Raw genomic sequence first — 19,768 nt, 5'->3', positions numbered from 1 at the left:
AAGCCTGTAGGCTATCACTGAGAATCAAAACACAACTCTGCAGCTAGGCTATGCTAGCTGGCTTTTAGCCTCTTTGTTTGTTTTGGTTGGTTTGAAGCCAGAAATATACTGTTTATTCACTTTCACCTCTGTCATTAAACTCTTTACCATTTTCAGCATAGAAACCCAACCGTATGCTGCCTGCAGCACCAAGAGGCACACAGAAATTTAGCAAAAATGACTTAAAGGAAAGTCATAACAGATACAGTGCTAGATGTTTTTCTCAAGAGCTAAAAGCGTAGTGAATCTTAGACTTACATTTGACATATGCCCAGAGAAATAACAGGAAATGAATGCTAATGATTTATTCCCACTGGACTGCAAAAGGAAGCAGCTGTTTAATAACATTTTAGCAACTTCATAAGACAGCAGCAGTGTCTAATCACTTCTACAGTGATACATTTTAATTGTCATTTTAATTAAATGCCAAAAATGAAATTATTTTAATCTTAAATTATAATAGGAATTGTTCATGTTTCCTTAAAATATTAGCCTTTTAATTAAAAACCAATAAAACTTAACTGTATTTGATCTAATTTTAATTCAAGGTTCAGTACAAACACTTAACCCTTTATTATAATTTAAGTCTGGTTGTGGTGCACTGTGCTGAGAAATGTGCAGGACTGCAGGTGGGTGTTCTTACGTATGTGAGTAGACAAACGTTTGTGTGTGCGTGTGTATATACGTCTGAGTGTGCATCTGCGTGTGTGGGTGTGTAATCCTACAAGCGGAAGCGCAATTTGCATCTTCTATCACACAGCCTTAGTGAGCGTGCTCAGGTATTTGCATGTTGATCTCATTTCCATGGTTACGAGAGGAAAGCGAGCAGCGCAGCAGCAAATGAGAGCAGGAAAACTCAGACACACTGACACAAACAGGCTGGCTGCAAAATAGGCAGACACTCCAGCTGAAAGAGAGAGACAGATAAACAGACTGCATTAAAAAAACTGATCATTTTAATGCTGTATCATTCTCAGATTGATTTATTATGAATGGGTTCATGTGGGTAAACAAGCTTATGGCAAGGCAATACACGAGCGTATCTGTGTTTGTTAGGCTTATGTTCTCAGGCCTGCTTTATTTTTAATGAATATTCCAAGATGTAACTTGTGTAATACAAGAAGTATGACCTGACGCCAATGTTGAAATGGCACTTCTAAACAAACGATCCGCATTCGGGACTCATGGGAAATTCTTAGTGTTGTATGTATGTTAGGTTTTGTATCTGGCATGGTAAAGAAAATGAAACCGTTGGGACTCAACAGTAAGCAAAAGCTAAACCGCAAAAGAGGAAATGTGGCAGCTCATGGTTGTAAGGCAATACAAATTTGTAGGTATTCTTATGAAAACTGGAACACATGTTGTTTTTTAAAAATAATATAATACAGCATTTTTTGATTTTAGTAGGATGCATATTACATGGAGTTATTTGCCATGAGAACACAACACATTTAGATGCAGTATCTGTGTCCAGGGTACTCCAGCACCAGTACCAGAACAGAAAATATAACTGGAGTAATATCACTTTAAAGCATGTGCAGTTCCGTCTACTGTTGTTGTTGAATGTGAACTCCTCAGAGAATATGGAAAGCGCAAGCACATCCTTTTAATAAAACTTAAAGGCAACCTTAGCCTAAGTGGTGTTATGCAACCAGTTACTGATCTTCATGATTAAAATTGGTGGAGTGCCCCTTTAACCAAATTTACATTATGAAGAATACTGCTGACACATAAAAAATTTGATAAAGGACAAACCAACATAGTAAGGCGTTTAGCTACACCAGAGCAACTTCAATGTGCCTTGATACTCCAGATCTCTGGAACTCTACTGGAGTGATGAACACCATTCTTCCAAAAGATATTCCTCTATCCAGTGTTTTGATAATGATGGTGGAGAACGCTGTCTAACTTGTCGACCATCAAGTCATTCAGTGACCCCCCCGTGCTCTGTGAGGAATCATCTGCCCCTGTTGTCTATTCAGGTTTTTTGCTTTCATTTGTCTGTAGATTCACACGCCTCTGTATCAGATTTTATACAATATACCCATGTTTTCCAAATCATACAAGAAAAAAGTGCACAAAAATCTGAATCTGGACTTTTTGAGCCACGTGTACATATATATTCTGTGTGCAGCGTGTGAACATGAAGTGTGAATAGTTGAAAGAGGCACTGCAGCAAAAAATACATCCTGAAAGAAAGGACCTTGAACGTTAAGACGGAGAGGTGAGACGGAAGATGGAAGACGGCGTCAGGCACACCAGGGATAAAGTGGAGAAAGATGACAAAGAGCAAGATGGAGGAGGGACGATGAGGGATAGATGATTGAGTATGAGAAAAGAGGTGATTACTTGTGCTGGATTGCAGCCTCTCGTGTCCCATATTAACACACGCACACACACACACACACACACCATGCCGCATTACTACCAACCCTAAACAATGCCTCGCACAGGCGGGATGGTGCTGCTGCCGTAGCAACAAGGGAGAGGTGTGGGAGGGCGGAGACAGCAGGCGGGGGGGCTGCGAGGGGATTGGCCGGAAACAGATTCTGCAATGATGTCATCCCTCACTCCCTCCCTTTACTCTCCCCTGTCCATCCATTCATCCCCTCACATCCCTCGCCTGTACGCCGTCATCCGTCAATACAGTGAACGAGAGAGGATATTTTGTAAATCTCTCGTCCTTTTTTACTCCATTTTCTTTTTCTAGTCTATCACTCTGTCTCCTTTGTTGACCTCTTTCATCCACTCTGTCTATAATTGTCAATTTTTATTTTTCATTTACAGACACAGTGCATATTACAGTAACACATTTCTGTAGATGCAATGAAGTTAGCCAGAGACAGATGGTACGTAGCCCTCCCCCAAAACAGTATTCAGAGCAATAATAAAAAGGGAATTTTAATGCAATAATTAAAAACATGCAACACACAAGCATCATGCAAGCAATCAAAAAGAAAAATAGCAAGGTGACAGCAAACACCAAGTCAAGTGCACAGACAGACTGACAGCACGGTGACGACAGCAAGGATTGGGGTCGGGGTTGGTGGTCAATCCCCCTGTTCACATGTTAAAGTGTCCTTGAGCAGCACGTGCACATTGCTCCAATGCCCCAATGGTCAAGCGAACACATCGGTGCTTATGTGTGTGTGTGTGTGTGTGTGTGTGTGTGTGTGAGAGAGAGAGATTGGTATAAAAGTGCTAAATGCATCCTGTTAGCATTTACTTTTAATGCTACATAGCTGACTATCAGTGACCAATTTCTTTAAAAGAATAGTCTAACATAACAACAAAAATGGCCTACCAGCACACCTAATTAATACAATATATCTCCTATGACAAATGGTTTTACAGGGGTTCATGGGGTGGACTATTTCTATTCTGGGTGCACTGACTCGGATTTTGTTAGTTTTAAACAAAGAAAATCCAACATGTTAATTAGTCCGTTTAAGAGATGCTGGTAGGCAGATTCATGTTTTGACAGTGCCAGGCGAAAAGGAGTATTTCTCAAAATGTCAAACTAGCCCTTTAAATAAGCTCTAAATACATTGTGTGTAATGTAATTGTAGTATTCTATGTATATGTGTGTATATATGATGTAATAAATAGTGGTCAATAATAGTGCATTGCTGGTGTTTTATAATGGAAATGATGGACAAATAAAGTCCATAACGCAGGATAATTAAACACCAAAATACCACAAAGAACAACTCACATGCACACTGACCTGTATGAGTGTGTGTCTAATTCATGTGTATATGCTCTAGATCTGTCCCACTCTCTGATCCCATAATCCAGTGGTTAAGCCTTGACTGAGTGCTGCAACATTTTCATGAATGAGTTTGTGTCATTTGTCGTGTGTGTGTGTGTGTGTGTGTGTGTGTGTGTGTGTGTGTGTGTGTGTGTGTGTCTGTGTGTCGATAGCAGCAGAGAGAGAGAGGGATGAAGGACAGACCGAGTTATGTGTCTGAAAGAGAAAAAGAAGAATGAATATATGAGAGAATGAGTGACAGATGCTACAAGGAGAGAAAAAAAAATAGGAAAAGTCTAGAGAGAGGAATAGGGCAGGGGATAGAGGCGAGCTGAGCAGTGGAAATAAGTGGGTAGTGTGGTGGGGGTTGTTAGCTGTTAGGAGCAGATCCATATTCTCTCTCTGTACAACGCAGGGATGAGTTCTTGTGGTTGACAAGCAGTTTAACCTTTCCACTGGAACAACCAAATCATAAAGATATTTTTTCACTCTTCTGGTGGAATAAAAACAGTACTTAACCACATTTGGTCAGTGCTATGTTTTGTGTGTTGGTCAAAAGCAACAATAGGACAGCCTATTATCTGTTTTTACAGATAATGGGAAAATGTGCAACAGGTTCACTAAAATCACAAAAAACACTCTAATATAATGCCGGAAAGTAGAACTGTGTTTGGGCTGCTCAGAGTATTAAAATACAAAACATTCCTATTGTAGATGTGAAGAGAGGAATCATCTCCAAAACCTTCTCTGAGTCAACGGTTTTGAAATCTAGGGAAACATTAAACAGAGTTAAAATAAATATTCATATAAACCTGGATTTATGTATGGGATGCAGGTGGTGGCAATTTTTTAAAACTTCAATTATATATTCATATCAATAGATATTTTTGTGCTGCTTGTTTATATTACTATGTTTTTTAAGTTGTCTGTCAGTAATAGTAGGTAGAAGTATATTTCTGCTACCTTTAAGATGGAGTTAAACGCTGCAACGCTGGAGTTTTGGGGTTGATGTCATGTTTGTCCAGAGCTGTTTGTGGAGACTCTGTGGGTTAATGAGTAATAAAGCAGGTCACCGGCTGCTTATCCCCATTTCAATGGACCAACTTACTGAGCACACACACACATACACACAGATGCAAGTTCATTGCACTGAATCCCTTTCTTGTCTGTCCTCACATGCCAACCTACTGAACCGGAGGCTGCAGACACACTTGCACGTGCCTTATTGCCTCTTTACTCCCACTAGTTATTGTGAATGGTAATTGTGAGTTTGTTATTTGGTCTTAGTGTTTCCTACTTCTTCCTCAACCTTAAGTGCTCTGCATAATCCCTGACTTCTGATGTGAATGAGCTTCGGTTTAGTGGGAAATGTAAATTTTTCAGCTTTAACCTTTATTTATTTAGGAAAGTAGACCTTTTTTTTTTTTTACCTAAATGTTGACCTCTGCAGTGCTGTTAGCACAACATGCTAGGCTCCTAGCACCTAGCATGTCCACAAAACCATTGAGAAAAAAGTCAGAACAAAAAATAAATGCTTCCAGTGGGCTTAACAAACTAACAGGGCAAAACTGTACATTACATAAAGCACGCCTTTGCTTGTCACAGGGGATTGGTTTTACAGTGGCATGACATTTTCAACCCAAATGATGGCAAATAAATCTAAAACAAAAGTGACACTATAGTGTAAATCGCTTTTCTTTCTCTTTCTTCATCTCGTCCCCTCTCACAAAAAAGCACTTTACACTCATTCAAATCCCGCTGTGTGTTTTGAATAGTCAAAGCAGCACAGGATGAAACGGTGAGATCATATTCAAAGCTATTCATATTGTACCCAAACATCTGTAACGCAGGGGCAGGTGTGCAGGCAGATATTCCTGTTGCAGCTAAAGCATTCAAACTGGGTTTTCAAACTAGGCAGCTAATACAAATATTGTTTCAGTTAATGAGAATAGGAGAGACGTTCATGATCACTGCCTGGAGGAAGCTATGGTACGCTATTTGAAGTACCTTCCTGTCATAAATACTGTCTCACAGCTTGGGCACGAGTCCAGACTTCTTGTTTTTATATTTGGCAGTCTGGGTAATGTCTACAGACGGCCAAAGATGCCAAATAGAAAGGTGAAATAGAAACAGAACAAGTTTTGCATCGCTTGCCGCTAATGTTCAAGTTGTTATGGCTCAGTCATGACACCAGGCTTGGTGACATATAGTGGCTAGCCCGCTTAAAGAGCTGGTAAACTACTGTAGCTGGAAAGCTAACTGCTAACAAGCTAGCCAGCTGGGAGCGCTAGTAATTTGGGAAAGCTCTGCGAGTTTCTTTCTATTTTCTTTGTACAGGGCATTTACTCCCCTTTGCATTTTGCAGTCTGGATTGTCATTTAATTCGATAAACGATGACTGAAGAGAGATAAAACTCTAAGCCAGCTTGTTAGCTCAGTCACTAATGGTACAGTGACCAGTTGTCCCAGTTTCTCCAGCATCCCTAGTCCCAACATATGTGTAAAACACTAAATTTGTCAGTATGCTGACGGTTAGCTGTCATGCCGAAGAGAAAGTCTGTCTTATCTTTCTCCAGGAGGCTAACTTCTTCGTAAAGTAGGCCTACCCGGAAACAATACTGCGTTTATGGCGCCCATGGTGTTGAAAGGTGCACTATGTAGGAGTGCTACCAATGTTGAACTCTGAAACACAGGCACAGATTTACTTAATCCACAGGAATTAATGGATTTTCCTGCAACATTTTGCTGATTTAAATAGTGGTGTGAACAGCCTTCACTGTAAATGTGAGAATAAATAGTGTCCGGTTTGTTTTCTGTCCAACACAACACTACAACATCCTATTGCCAATTTAGTTTTTCTTATCAGCTCAAACAAAATAACATTTATGAATGAATAGTATAGTATTAATAGAAAAGACAGTTACAAACAGGGTGTGAACTACAGGGGAGCCACATACTGACAATGTGCTATTTTTGTCATGCATTTCTATTTTTCTATATCTTAATCATCATGGATCAAACAGTGTAAAATTAGGCTATTATTGATGTATGATTTATGCATACATCAGGGTGATTCATCACTAATTCACATAAAGATTCTTGCCATCACCAGCGTGTGGTTGCTTATCCTAAACTTCACTCAATTCAACTCAAAGATCAGAAGAAACATTTTAAGTCCCACTCATGCAGTCTACGCACCAAATTTCGACTATTCGCTAAAAATAAGTGAGTGAAATGGTGTAGTTCATACACTAGTTTCAAATAACTGAGTTGTTTATGTCAGTATAATTCAAAGTTTAACGGCACACATGTAAGTGGGTGTCAGGGGTGAATATGATATAATTTTTTTGAACATGATTTTTGCATCATTTGCTTCAGTGGCTCAGCTCCTCTCAGTGTGTTTGTGAATGAATGACTACGAATGAAGACTGAGAGGAGGATTATCTGCAGGTCAAAAGCACAACTTGCGTGTGTGTGTTTGTCTGACATGTGGCAGTTTGAGCAGAACAGACATGGGGATTAAAGACAGGAAACAGACTGGCGTTGAAACCCTTTCCACATCTTAAACAAACACACACACTCTGATTTGCCTTTCTCCTGCTGGTGGTTAGTACACAATACTTTCAATTTGTGAATTTGGATGCAGAAATTATATATTCTGCTGTTGCTAACATGCACCCAGACACACAGAATACACACACAACCTGGCACCGCACTCACTCCATCATCTTACGTGGCATAGGTGCGTCCGACCTGACACACGTGTTGACGTCATCAATCGGTCATGTTTTTGTTTGAGAAAGTGTGACAGAGCCAGAAACTGTGGTTACTAAGGCAACGAACGGGGCAAATATGACTGGTGACGGTACAAACACGGTTTGTGGGGACATATACACAAGCACGTGCATACAGAAAGACAAACCATGTTGAACTTATTTTGACCTGTTGTCTCATATGACTATTTTTCAGCTCATTTTCCCAGAAAACAACATGAAATTCAGCTGACCAGTGATGGAGGGTACAAGGGGAGGAGGGAGGAGAAGAGGAAGACAGGAGATGAATGGGGGAGGAACAGGAGGAAGCGGAGTGTCCTTGTTAATGTGACACGGTCACATTTAAGTGATTGAATTTCCTCTGTGTAAGTGTGTGTGTGTTTGTGTATGAGTGTATAGCCATGAGTCAATTGGCCAATTGCTTAACAGCCAACATGACTAGAGTTACACAACACACAACTAAAACATTTCCCTCCTGGCCTCCCTCTTTGCCTGCTGGAGGTTTGAAATGAAACTCAGGGCTCGAAGTGTTCTCACAGTCTGCCACAGTACAACGCAACTGAATCACGTTATGTACTGCATGCTGTAAAATTTGACAAGCTCTCTTTTCCTGCTTGCTTCCTGCTCTATATAATATGCAGCAGAGAGGTCAAGGTGAAATGTAAGAACATTGCTATCAAACTGTCACTTAAACCTGGTGGAAGTCAATGTAGGAGCCTGTACCAAACAACTAATTCCATGCTTAATTTACCTGAGTCTGCTTAGTGGGTTCAATATCTCTTTCCATCAAAATTCCATATACTGCTGATAACATTTACTTATGTTTTGGCAGTTTTAAAGGTCCAGTGTCCAGTGTGTCTATTTAGAAGGATAATTTAGCAGAAATGGAATAAAATACTCATAGGTATGTTTTCATTAGTGTATAATCACCTGAAAATAAAGATCATTGTATTTTTGTTACCTTAAAATAACTGCCATGTTTCTATAGTACCCCAGAATAGTGCCTTTTGCATTTGTAGCGAGTTTTGTGCAGTTTCTCCTATATACTTGAAATGGGATGGATGCCACTAAATCCTACACCCTCGTCCTTTAAAATAAAACTGTCAAATCTTTTTTTTACAATTTTAAAAAGAAATTCTAGAAGAACAGGATCTATATGAAACATTGGCATGCAAGCAGGTCAACTGTTAGGGAAGGTCATTTGTCATCTAACAGCCAAATCCAGTAGACAGCAACTAGTCACAGGGTCAATAACATTAAAACACTTGAGCTCAATCCATTAAAATAAATTAGTTCCAATAGAAACCAGTAGACTTGCAATAAAGTAAAATATGTCTCTCATGGATTTCTTTATCAAATTACAGGAAATATTGCCTGAAAAGCAAGCACAAATTGTTGTGTAATGTTGCCTGAAGGGAAACCAACTCACAGTCCTGTGTGAACCTCCTAACAATAGCCTGCTAACAGAACTAACCTGCCAGCTGCTGCCCACAGACACAGAGTGGGTGGACACGGTGGATCAAACAATCTTTTGTTAACAGTAGTTGCTCATCAGCAAATGTAAGTACGTACAGTAGTACAGCATGCAGCAAACATAAACAACTGATTACATGGTAGCCATGCATTTAGCCATATTTTGGCAAAAAAGCAATAACATTCCCAGCCTACAGACAGTGTTTGATGAATTATTAGTATTTCTTGACACTAACTTTATTGAATTAGATACAAAACAGTATACTAACTGAACTGTTTAGTCAGAGTAGGTAGTTCAAAGATAAAATGAATTATTAAATATGAATACACTTTGTACTTTTGGCAGAGAGAGAGAGAGAGAGAGAGAGAGAGATGTGGAAAATGTGCCTTAGGAAACAAATTTCCTGTAGTTTGGAGCAGTTATGCATCAGAGCTTGTTCATACGGGAACATCAGATATTGTTGTTATTTTTCCTAGGAAAGCCTTTGTTTCACTTTTACAGTAATTTGACTCCTGACTTCTGGGGAATGATGTCACCAACACACCCTATCCATACAGAGAATGTTGTTTAGTTTTGTTTGAGCTATGAGTGTCTTTATCTATGTAAGCTGCTCCCTCTGATGGGTGCGTTTCCACAATTGTGCCGAGTTCAACTTTAAATCGCAAAAGGCAGTTGGGGAATTGGGCTTATAGCTATAATTTGAATCCTTGGAATGCTAAAAATACTGAGAAGACAGAGGCGAGAGCTGCACAGTCATAACTCTGATGCAAGGGTTTTATTTATAATTCTGTGAATCAGTGGTTCAGCACATACTGCCTTCTTCAGGAGAAGAGTGTGTTTGTTTTCTTCAGAAAAACATTAACACATCAGATGACTAAGGCAACTAACAAACATCTTCAGTCCTATAAAAATGTATTTAATTTCAGTGGTATTAAGTGGAGGATGTAACTGGATGACATCTTCATACTGTTCCAGGATATTTATAATAAATCAATGCTCATTTTCAAAATATTCTATCTGGGACGTTTTGTTGGCATTCTCCAGCACACTTGTTGCTTTATTTAAATGTCCCGTCTTTCTCTGTTTTTATGTGGCTGTATTTGTATATATTTTGTTATATACAAATATATATAATTATTATTTATATATAATTTGTAAATAATATTATGCTGGTTCATACAATATGGACATATAGATGGATGAATTACAAACTTTGTATACTGACTTTATTTCTATGATCATGTTGATTGCCCTGTTAGCTTATTGATTTGAATCACCTGATCCGTTCACTCTGCTATGCTTTTTATATCCTGAAGAAAGCAATATGAGCTCCAACACTGTTGCCCAGAATTACATAGAAAAAGATTGCATCACCTCTTCTGTGGATGTCCACCTGCAAACCAGAACCTCACTGGAAATGGTGGTCTTTTTCCTTCAGGACCCTTTTTTATCCCGCAAAGGATAAAAAAATAAGAAATATCAAGTAATATCGGCACAATAGGGCTTTTTCACAGAAGACATTTTGACACTAACAGAGGAGCTGCATTTAGCTGATATTGTGCACGCTGGTTCACTGTCACACTGTCATGGCTGACTGGCACACAGAATATATATAGAAACTTTTTGAATTGGGCTTTGAAAGAGCATATACTACACTGAGTCAACTGTTACTTTATAAAGGTCAAACTGCTCTCTGCTGTCACAGGTTACAGCGACATCACATTGTCTAAAACTCACATTCTCGTTTAATCTAATTGTACACTGTCCTCTTTTCTGCTATAGTAACTTCCAACCAGATCACTAAAGATCATTATATTTTCGGATGCGAGGGTCAAGTCACATTTACTGGACCTCTCAGCTAATCTCATTGTGTTGTGGCTGATATGACATGATATTTTTGCTCTTTTAAAGCACACTGCATTATCCACATTGACTTTGCCATGGATACCAACTGTCTGTTTATGCTGCAAGCAATGCCCTTTGCTTTAACACACTGTCTATAAATAGCAAACCCTTGGTAAAGAGCAACGTTTGGGCAATATTCACTGGAGAGTTGGGCTGTTAGAGGACCTTACATAATTTCGAGGGTGGACGCAATGCTGGGAACCAAAGATAGTTTGAGTGATTTTATTTTTTAAAGAGGACTGTGTTATCCATAGCAAATATGTCCCACTAACCAGCTCCTATTCAAGCTGCAGGGGAAATGCCCCTTCTATCAAAATGTTTTCCATGAATTATGCCTGAAGCCTGTCACGCATTCGCCTCAGCATTGTGCTTTTATGGCACTGAAACTTGTGGTTGCCAGGAAACACTTGATAATATTTTATCCATGTGCATCATTTGTTGTCTACTGCTGGGAATATTACCCATCGTCACTGCACTTCAAGATCAACTTGTTTATCATATCCAGGAAGACGCTATTGTGGGCAGTCTTTTAATACTTTATTTCATCTTCCTGAAATCCTGAAACCCACACGAGGAGGATAAAACAATGGAAAGTTCACTTGAACTCACAGTCCACCTCCTACTCGTTCTACCAGTAGCAGCCAAAAGCACATTCTTCAGTTTTTAAGAAAATGTGTTTTCTTTTTTTGCATCAGTGTGTTGGTACTGAGAGAGTTTTGCTGTAACTCCCCATGTTCTCACTGCTGTTATCTTCTCTAATTGTGCAAAGACAAACATCTCCTCCTACACTCCCAATGGGATACGTTCTGAGGAAAAACACAGCGTGGAGGACACAATGATGTAGCACTAAATTAAGACTCTTACAAGTGTGAAAGCTGACTAGAATTGGTGAAAATTAGTTTTTTTTACGTGTTCAGTGGAGAACAGATATTGTTATAACTGAATCCTTCAAGTACCTCTGTCCGTCTAAAACAAAAACTGAACATTATGTGTTTCAGGAGAACATTTACTGCAGGGCGATTGTGTTTTATTTTAAGATGTTCCAGATATTTTCCAACCTTGTCTAATTATCTAAAAACAAGTGGACAGTTACATATATTTCATAAGGCATCCTAGTATTGTAATGTACTATTTCAGATATATTTTCTTTCCAAATGGGACTATTTTTATTATCTTGGCTTACTGCTTTGCAAATAGTTGTTAGTGTTTTCAGGTAGTTTCCCCTTTCTGTGTAGCCTAGCTGGTCCAATGAATAAATCTAGTTAAGTGTGTCCACTTATACTGCTCTGGATATCAATACAATGTACTACCGCTCATTCATCCCCACAAATAAACCATATACTCACTCAGCTCTGCTAACTGTGCCTTTGACTCAATAATACGTATGCGCCTTTGTGGGTACATGTATAAAGTTAAGTATTTGTGGAATTAATGGGAAGCACATTCTGTCGGCTAGTTGAGGCAGACGACTCGTGATGCCAGCAACACTAAACATGATACAATCTACTTGCTGTGACACATTTCCAGTCCGCCCTTATAGGAAATATTGCAAATGATGTCATGCCTTCCCTTCATATTCCCCAGGGGAATGCTGTTCTGAGTTTGTCACATACTTGCAGGGAGTGGTGAGGCCAAACACTGTACATATTTTGTATCAAACAATTATCCATTCCACATGATTTGGCTGATTGAAATGAGGAAATATTTAAAGGCAAAAATTGCAATGAACTCAAGATAATGCATGACTACCACCCATTTCTAAACCCTGCATCTGAATTCTGTTACATTGTATCTGAGATAATGTGTGATTGTATGTAGCGAGAGAGATATTTTGCTTGACTACTAGTGTTCTTGTTTACTTACTTGAATGAACAGCTAAATTTACTGTGTGTAAGTCATAGTCAGGAGTGAAAGGGGGAATATTAGAGAATGGCCTGACCTCCTAATTCAAACTGTGTGAGCACGGCTAAAGCTGTAAAAGAAACAGGCCTGCTATTGTTGTCTCTATATTTGAGTGTGTTGGGAAGCCAGCTTTCCTAACAGCTGAGGATAAACATACTGAGCTCTGTAACACCAAGCAAACAGCACAGATTGAGGGTAAGAATGCAGTGTGTCTGGATGGTGCCCTGGTCTGCTGGGCTGCTTGCCACACAAGTGCATGATAGGGCCTGACCAAGACTTATGATATTTTTCCGCAACTTAATCAGTGGGGAGGAAGTTGTTGAACTTGTTGACAGCAAAACACAAATAGCAACGCACATAAAATGGGTCATACACGCTAGATGAGAGTAGTCTGTTTCCAACAGTATGGTTATGTTTTGCTAAAATAACCAATATAACAAAAGTTAATTTAAACTAGGAACTCTGATCAAACGATAAGTAAATTATTAAGTCACCCAATATTTAAGATTAAGTGACACATTTACATTCTAAAGTCTTAATTTTCAGTGGCAATAGTTTTACAGTTTTATTTAATTACAACCAAAACACTATCTTAACTGAACATACTATCAACAACGTATATGAATAAGGCTGCCATTATCCTATATGTTCCTTTTGTAGACCAGAACCAACACTGTGTTAGTATGTCTTTCAAGACTTTACGACTCCTTTTTCTGTTAAGTCCGTTGTTACTATATTGAATACGTAAATCTTTAAAAACGTGTTATGAATATATACTTTAATTTTAAAAAATATATTATTTCCTAAAACAACTGAACATGTTCTTTTTAGCAAATGTAACTCAAACAAGAGTAAATAGTGCATCTGTTGGGGACTATAAGCAGAGGCGGATGAATACACATTTTGTGGAATGGTGAGTACAACAATAGGACATTGTGAGTGACTCAAAATTAAGTAACAGTGCTAACTTGCTAATTATTTCAGGGTAATGAAAGAACATGTCATCAAGTGTACTGGTGTGGTGGAGGTCAAACAATTAATAAATACATGCAATTCTTGACATGGAAAAGGTCAAATTGAAGGAAATAAAGAAGCATCTCAATTTGAAAACTACTAGGTTATTCAACTTCCCCTCCCCTACACACCTTCCACTACTCTTCTCTCACCTCTTAATCTCGTGAGGCAGCTTGTGTCCAGACCACAAGTGGTTAGCCCAATCAGCGTCTTTTGAGGAACAACTAGCAGCTATGAGCTACGGGCGTGGTTTAACACTAGGTGTGTGTGACGGCATGTGTCAGAAGTCACTAGATGCTGCTCGCATGAGTCAGAAAAGAAGAGAAAGAAGAGAAAAGAACAACAATGAAGGCTTTTCTTTAATGTAAAAGATGTTTTCGCTCTTTTCCCTTCTAGCTTTGGTAAAAAAAATTGGCTACGTTATGTGGTTTGTTGATCTGACTGATTGAAATTTGTCTGGGATGGGTGGTGATAGACAGATGGTTCATCCAATCCAAGTATATTGTCAAAGTGCTTTTGCTTCTTCAAACAGTCACAGTTACACAAACTATGTAACAAACCATCTGGCTCAGGTTAGCGACCTCCTGTCCCCAAATCTCATTCCTTCCATCCCGCTTCCTTTCCCCTCCAATTCCACCACCTCTTCTTCTTCCCAAGCGGACGTCACCGGAGACAGATCCATTATCCCGGCAGCTAAAAACAGGTCAAGTGTTATGATGTTAAAATTAATGTCTGGAGTCTCCAAAGAGAGTCGAGGGGGAGAGATGGAGGGGAGCGATATGAGAGACAGAAGAGGAGGAGGAGTGGTTGAAAGTGTTTAAAAGACAGAGTGAGAGTATGTCAATGAGAGGAGGAGGAGGGTGTTTTGGAGAGGGATGCTTTTACTCAACTGTACTCCCAACCACTCATCTGACTCCCCTGTTTCCTCTCCATCTCTCACATTACAATTGCAACATCATGGAACAACACTTAATTTTAATTTAGAAATTATAATGAGAGTCACAAGCGGAAGATAGCTAGTCCTTAAATAGTCTTCATGCGTAGTAAGCTGTTGAATTATTTCAGTGTCAGAAGCATTTGGGTTAAGACAATGTCTATGCAAACACATTTAAGAGTACTAAAAGTAACAGCTCCATTAGTTTTAGTTAGCCTAAAGGATTTCTGTGTGTTTATTTTTATTGTGTGTGAATAAAGCATTTTAGTATTTACAGTAATAAAGTAATAGAGTCTGGGATATATAATAGATTTTCATTTACATTGTTTTACAGTTGTTCAGGATCTACTCACTTTTTAAGAGGGTGGCGGATAGAGTTATAATATTTTAAATAGTAACCTGACGATGATATAGTAGGTTAAAAATACTGGGGCAGATTGGTTTGAACCAAATTTCATACCTACACATCCAGGTTTCTTGCTGTAAGAGGACATTTTAAGTAAACAAAGTCATTTTGCAAAGACCGACTCAGAAAATAACTTTTTTCTTTTTAAAGAAAAAATGAAGGGGAAACAAATGAATTACTATGGTGCACATTTTTTTTGTTAACAGCAAGGCTGTAGGGCGGTCGGTTGGTCCCCCACTCCTTATATTTATCAATATCTCAAAAACTATTGGATGGATTTCCATGACATTTGGTGCAGACATTCATTTTCCCCACAGGATGTATAATTATCCAATCCGGTGGCTTATGATTAAATACCTGCAAAACTAATGAGATTCCAATCAGCCTCAGCTGTACTCAGTGTTTGGTGCTAATTAGCTAATCTTATTAATAAGCTAATCGTATGCTTAACTAAGATGGTGACCATGGTAAATGTTGGCATGCTGATGTTGAAAGCATTGCCACAGTACAGCCTGACAATGCCGAACGTTCTGTAGACGCTCAGTCTCGTTAATCTTTTAGAAAAGAAAAAGAAAATAGCCCTTCTTATTTACTGTCTGGCTGTGAAAATCAATGTAATGATCCTTCAAATTCATAAAGCTAAATTCTAACATTCTAAAAAGGCATTCACTTACTGATGTCTGTGCTGCTGACTGAGGACATGACCATAGATTGTAAACTGTGTTCACACATCCATCAACTTCCTCTGCAAGTCACAGGACGTCCATTAATATTCTATGGAACTAAGTGACCTGAAACTCAACTGATGTTACAATACATCCGGCAACTATCTGACCACTTCTCAAAATCTATCAGAGACACTTATGTCACAAGATATAGGTCCCTGATTTTCTGCAACAAATGGGTATATACTTATATTTGGCAGAGTGCTTGGCTCCTAAGGGCTCTCTGGTGAATCTGAGCAGCAGCGTAGAGTTCAGTAGCACAGGGAAGATAAATGAGACAATTAAACAGTGCTTGATGGCACCTCAGTGACTAATGGCTTTCCTTCCTGCTTGTCTGGGTACAGACAAACACAGTAGTAAGCAGCAAGGAGTGTGGGTGTTGCATTAACGGATGTATACTTGTGTGTTTGAGTCAGTGTGACTGTGTGTTTGAGTGTGGCCTTGAGGTTTGTTGCAAGAATTGCCAGATAGGCAAACACTTGTAGATGTCAAAACAATGAGATGGAGGTGATATGAAGGCTGCATAGTTTATGAGTGATCTTGTGAATATCTTCATGAACTGTGTATTGTGTTTGGGGACAAAAGAGAACTATGCATAAGAAGTTTGATATTGACTGTTCACTTAACCCCTTCCCTGTGTTTTTCTGTTCCAATGTAAACCACAAGCTTTACCATGTCACACTAACTAGCTTATGACCTACGATAGTAATTCTAACAGCCAATGAGCATATCATAAATGAACCATATTATTTGTGGGGTTACCGGTTATGTTAGAAAAAGTCCCATTCGGTACCGGACCTTCCACTGTTTAATATTTTTCCACTACGTGGGAGCCACTCCTAGTCTGTATCACTGTCCAATTACTTAAAGCTTGCCTTACTGTATATGTAATCTAAATGATGTGTGTGTTTGTAGTTCTGTAAACTCAATTATCACAATAAGTCGATCGTGTCTGTAAAAATGCATTGAACCAATTTTTTTTACAGTGACTACTATCTGTGTGTGTCCCCACATGAGTGTATGTGGCAGGGGCAGGGGCAGGGGCAGGGGATGGGGTTTTCCTGTCTTTACTTCCTGTTGTATACCCTATTACAGGCCTACAGTCCACTGGGAGTGGACAGATAGGACAGTCATGTGGTAATTAGCTCTGCTCATTAAAACTGACCTCAGGCTTTGTTCTGCCATCTGGATACACTGTCCAACCTCCTGTTAGACAAGTGGGTGTGAGTGACTGACATGATTTCTTTTTTCCTCACAATCCTGGATGGAAAATAACCCATTTTCAAATGCGAAGGAAGTGGATCATAAGGAGGCAAACAAATAGTTAGTTCGGCCTGAAATGCCATAACCTTGTGACATGAAATGCTGATTTGTTCATCTGATGACCTAAATGTCACAGGTTGAATTCCTGCAACATCTCCAAATCCAATCAGTTTCTTATCTGTCAAATGTGCAGTAACAAGACATTAGTAGTTAAAGGACCATATTCTGCATGTTGTAGACTATAATCTGTCCATCATTTCAGAAATTACAAAGAGTGGTAAATCTGCCACCGTTATCATTGTAAACGGCACATGTCCATACATAAACCAAAGTTTCCATACAAAATCCGAAGAATAAAAGCATCATATTCGCGCCTGACCTGGTGAGAAGACAGCTGACGAGACTCCACTCCGGCAAAGCTGCAGGCCCCGACGGTGTATTTCCCAGGGTGCTTAAAGCCTGTGCCCCCCAGCTGTGTGGAGTATTCAGTCAAGTCTTCAGCCAGAGCCTGCACCTCCAGAGGGTCCCTGTGCTGTGGAAGACTTCCTGCCTCATTCCTGTGCCAAAGACGCCACGTCCCAGTGGCCCTCAGGACTCCAGACCGGTGGCTCTGACGTCCCACATCATGAAGACCCTGGAGAGGCTCGTCCTGGAGCAGCTAAGGCCTATGGTCAGGCCCTTCACTGATCCACTACAGTTCGCCTACCAGCCCCGCCTGGGAGTTGAGGACGGCATCACCTACCTGCTGAACAAAGTCTACACTCATCTCGACAAGCCGGCGAGCACTGTGAGAGTCTTGTTCTTTGACCTCTCCAGTGCTTTCAACACCATCCGTCCGGCTCTATTGGGTGAGAAGATGGCTGCGATGCAGGTGGAGGCCCCCATGATGTCCTGGATTGTTGATTACCTGATGGGCAGACCACAGTACGTACGCCTACAGAACTGTGTGTCTGACAGGGTGGTCAGCAACACTGGGGCCCCACAGGGGACTGTCCTCTTTCCCTTCCTCTTCACCCTATTCACCTCAGACTTCAACTAGTGCAACGAGTCCTGCCACCTTCAGACGTTTTCTGATGACTCAACAATAGTTGGCTGCATTGAAAAGGGTGATGACAGTGAATACAGGACTGTGGTGGGCAACTTTGTCACTTGGAGTGAGCTGAATCATCTGCAGCTCAATGTGACAAAGACAAAGGAGCTCATAGTGGATCTGAGGAGAGTGAAAACACCCGTGACCCCTGTTTCCATCCACGGGGTCCCTGTGGACACTGTGGAGGAGTATAAGTACCTGGGGGTGTACTTTAATAATAAGTTGGACTGAAGGCGGTCTACAAAAAGGGCCAAAGCTGACTCTTTTTCCTAAGGAGGCTGAGGTCCTTTAACATCTGCCGGACGATGCTGAGGATGTTTTATGAGTCTGTTATGGCGAGGGCAATCTTCTTCGCTGTCACATGCTGGGGCAGTGGGCTGAAGGTCGCAGATACCAACAGACTTAACAAACTGATCAGGAGGGCCGGTGATGTCGTGGGGGAGGAGCTGGACACCCTGACGACCGTGGCAGAGAGGAGGATGCTGTCCAGGCTTCGGTCTATCTTGGACAATGTCTCACACCCTCTCTACGACACACTGGCTCAGCAGAGGAGCACCTTCAGCAGAAGACTCCTCTCGCCCAGATGCACCACAGGAAATCCTTCCTGCCTGTGGTCATTAAACTTTACAACGCCTCCCTCGGAGAGTCAGACACCCCCTCTCTGTAATCTGACCTCAAACACGGACAACCATTTCTGCACTTTCTTCTCTCTTGCACATTTTCAAAACTGTACATTTTACATTTTACCTTGTGTATATGTATATATATATATATATATATATATATATATATATATATATATATTTATTTATATACATATGTTCTTAATAATATATCTTGTATGTAAATATGTTGTATGTAGATTTGGAGTTGTAACAAAAGAAATTTCCCCCTGGGATTATTAAAGTATTTCTGATTCTGATTCTGATATTAACTGAATTTTGGGAGTGGTATTGATCATGTCTAAGTTTAGGCAATAAAGCAAATAAATGTATTTCTCAAACTGTTGAACTATTCCTTTAAAGTCCCTGCACTCAACAGCTGATATAACATTTGCCTATTCTTCACCAAAACAAAGAACGTTTCTGTTCCCTGCCAGTGTATTTTCCACCAAACAGACATGAATGTAAACTGGCAGCTGCCAGGAAGGATGGACTTATGATGGACTTATGCTTTGGAAAATAACATGCATATATGTGATTTGTAGATAATGAGCTAAAACGGGGTAACCACACGTATGGTACTTCAGCTGTTTACTCTGCTAGTGGCCTATCAGTGTTGATCTCTCAGATCGGAGGGGGGAAGAACAGAATAAAGAGAACAATGAAATGGCTGTAAGAAGTAAATGACATGTAGCTAAAATAAATAAAACAGAGTGTCCTTGTGCATAAAAGGATTCACTGTAAGTGGCTTTTGCTTTTTGTCATAAATTGCTGTGAGTAGGAGCAGAAGCTTATGGACAAGTGCAGGGAGAGCAGTGAGTCATACCACAC

At 39.9% G+C, this 19,768-nt stretch overlaps 1 protein-coding gene across 1 annotated transcript in view; it reads right to left on the bottom strand.

Moving 5' to 3' along the window:
• Positions 1-561: 561 nt before the first annotated feature.
• The window catches only part of LOC127370663 (cytochrome P450 26B1), a 43,247-nt gene continuing 24,040 nt past the window's right edge, over positions 562-19,768 (bottom strand). The window contains exon 11 of the mRNA XM_051412921.1: positions 562-946. Coding sequence (XP_051268881.1) covers positions 896-946 — 51 coding nt within the window. The 3' untranslated portion in view covers positions 562-895. The remainder of the gene's footprint in view (positions 947-19,768) is intronic.

This window comes from Dicentrarchus labrax, unplaced genomic scaffold, assembly GCF_905237075.1.
Source record: "Dicentrarchus labrax unplaced genomic scaffold, dlabrax2021, whole genome shotgun sequence".
Lineage (NCBI taxonomy): Eukaryota > Metazoa > Chordata > Actinopteri > Moronidae > Dicentrarchus > Dicentrarchus labrax.
Note: the sequence above shows the minus strand (reverse complement) of the source record. Positions and strands in the feature narration are given on the sequence as shown.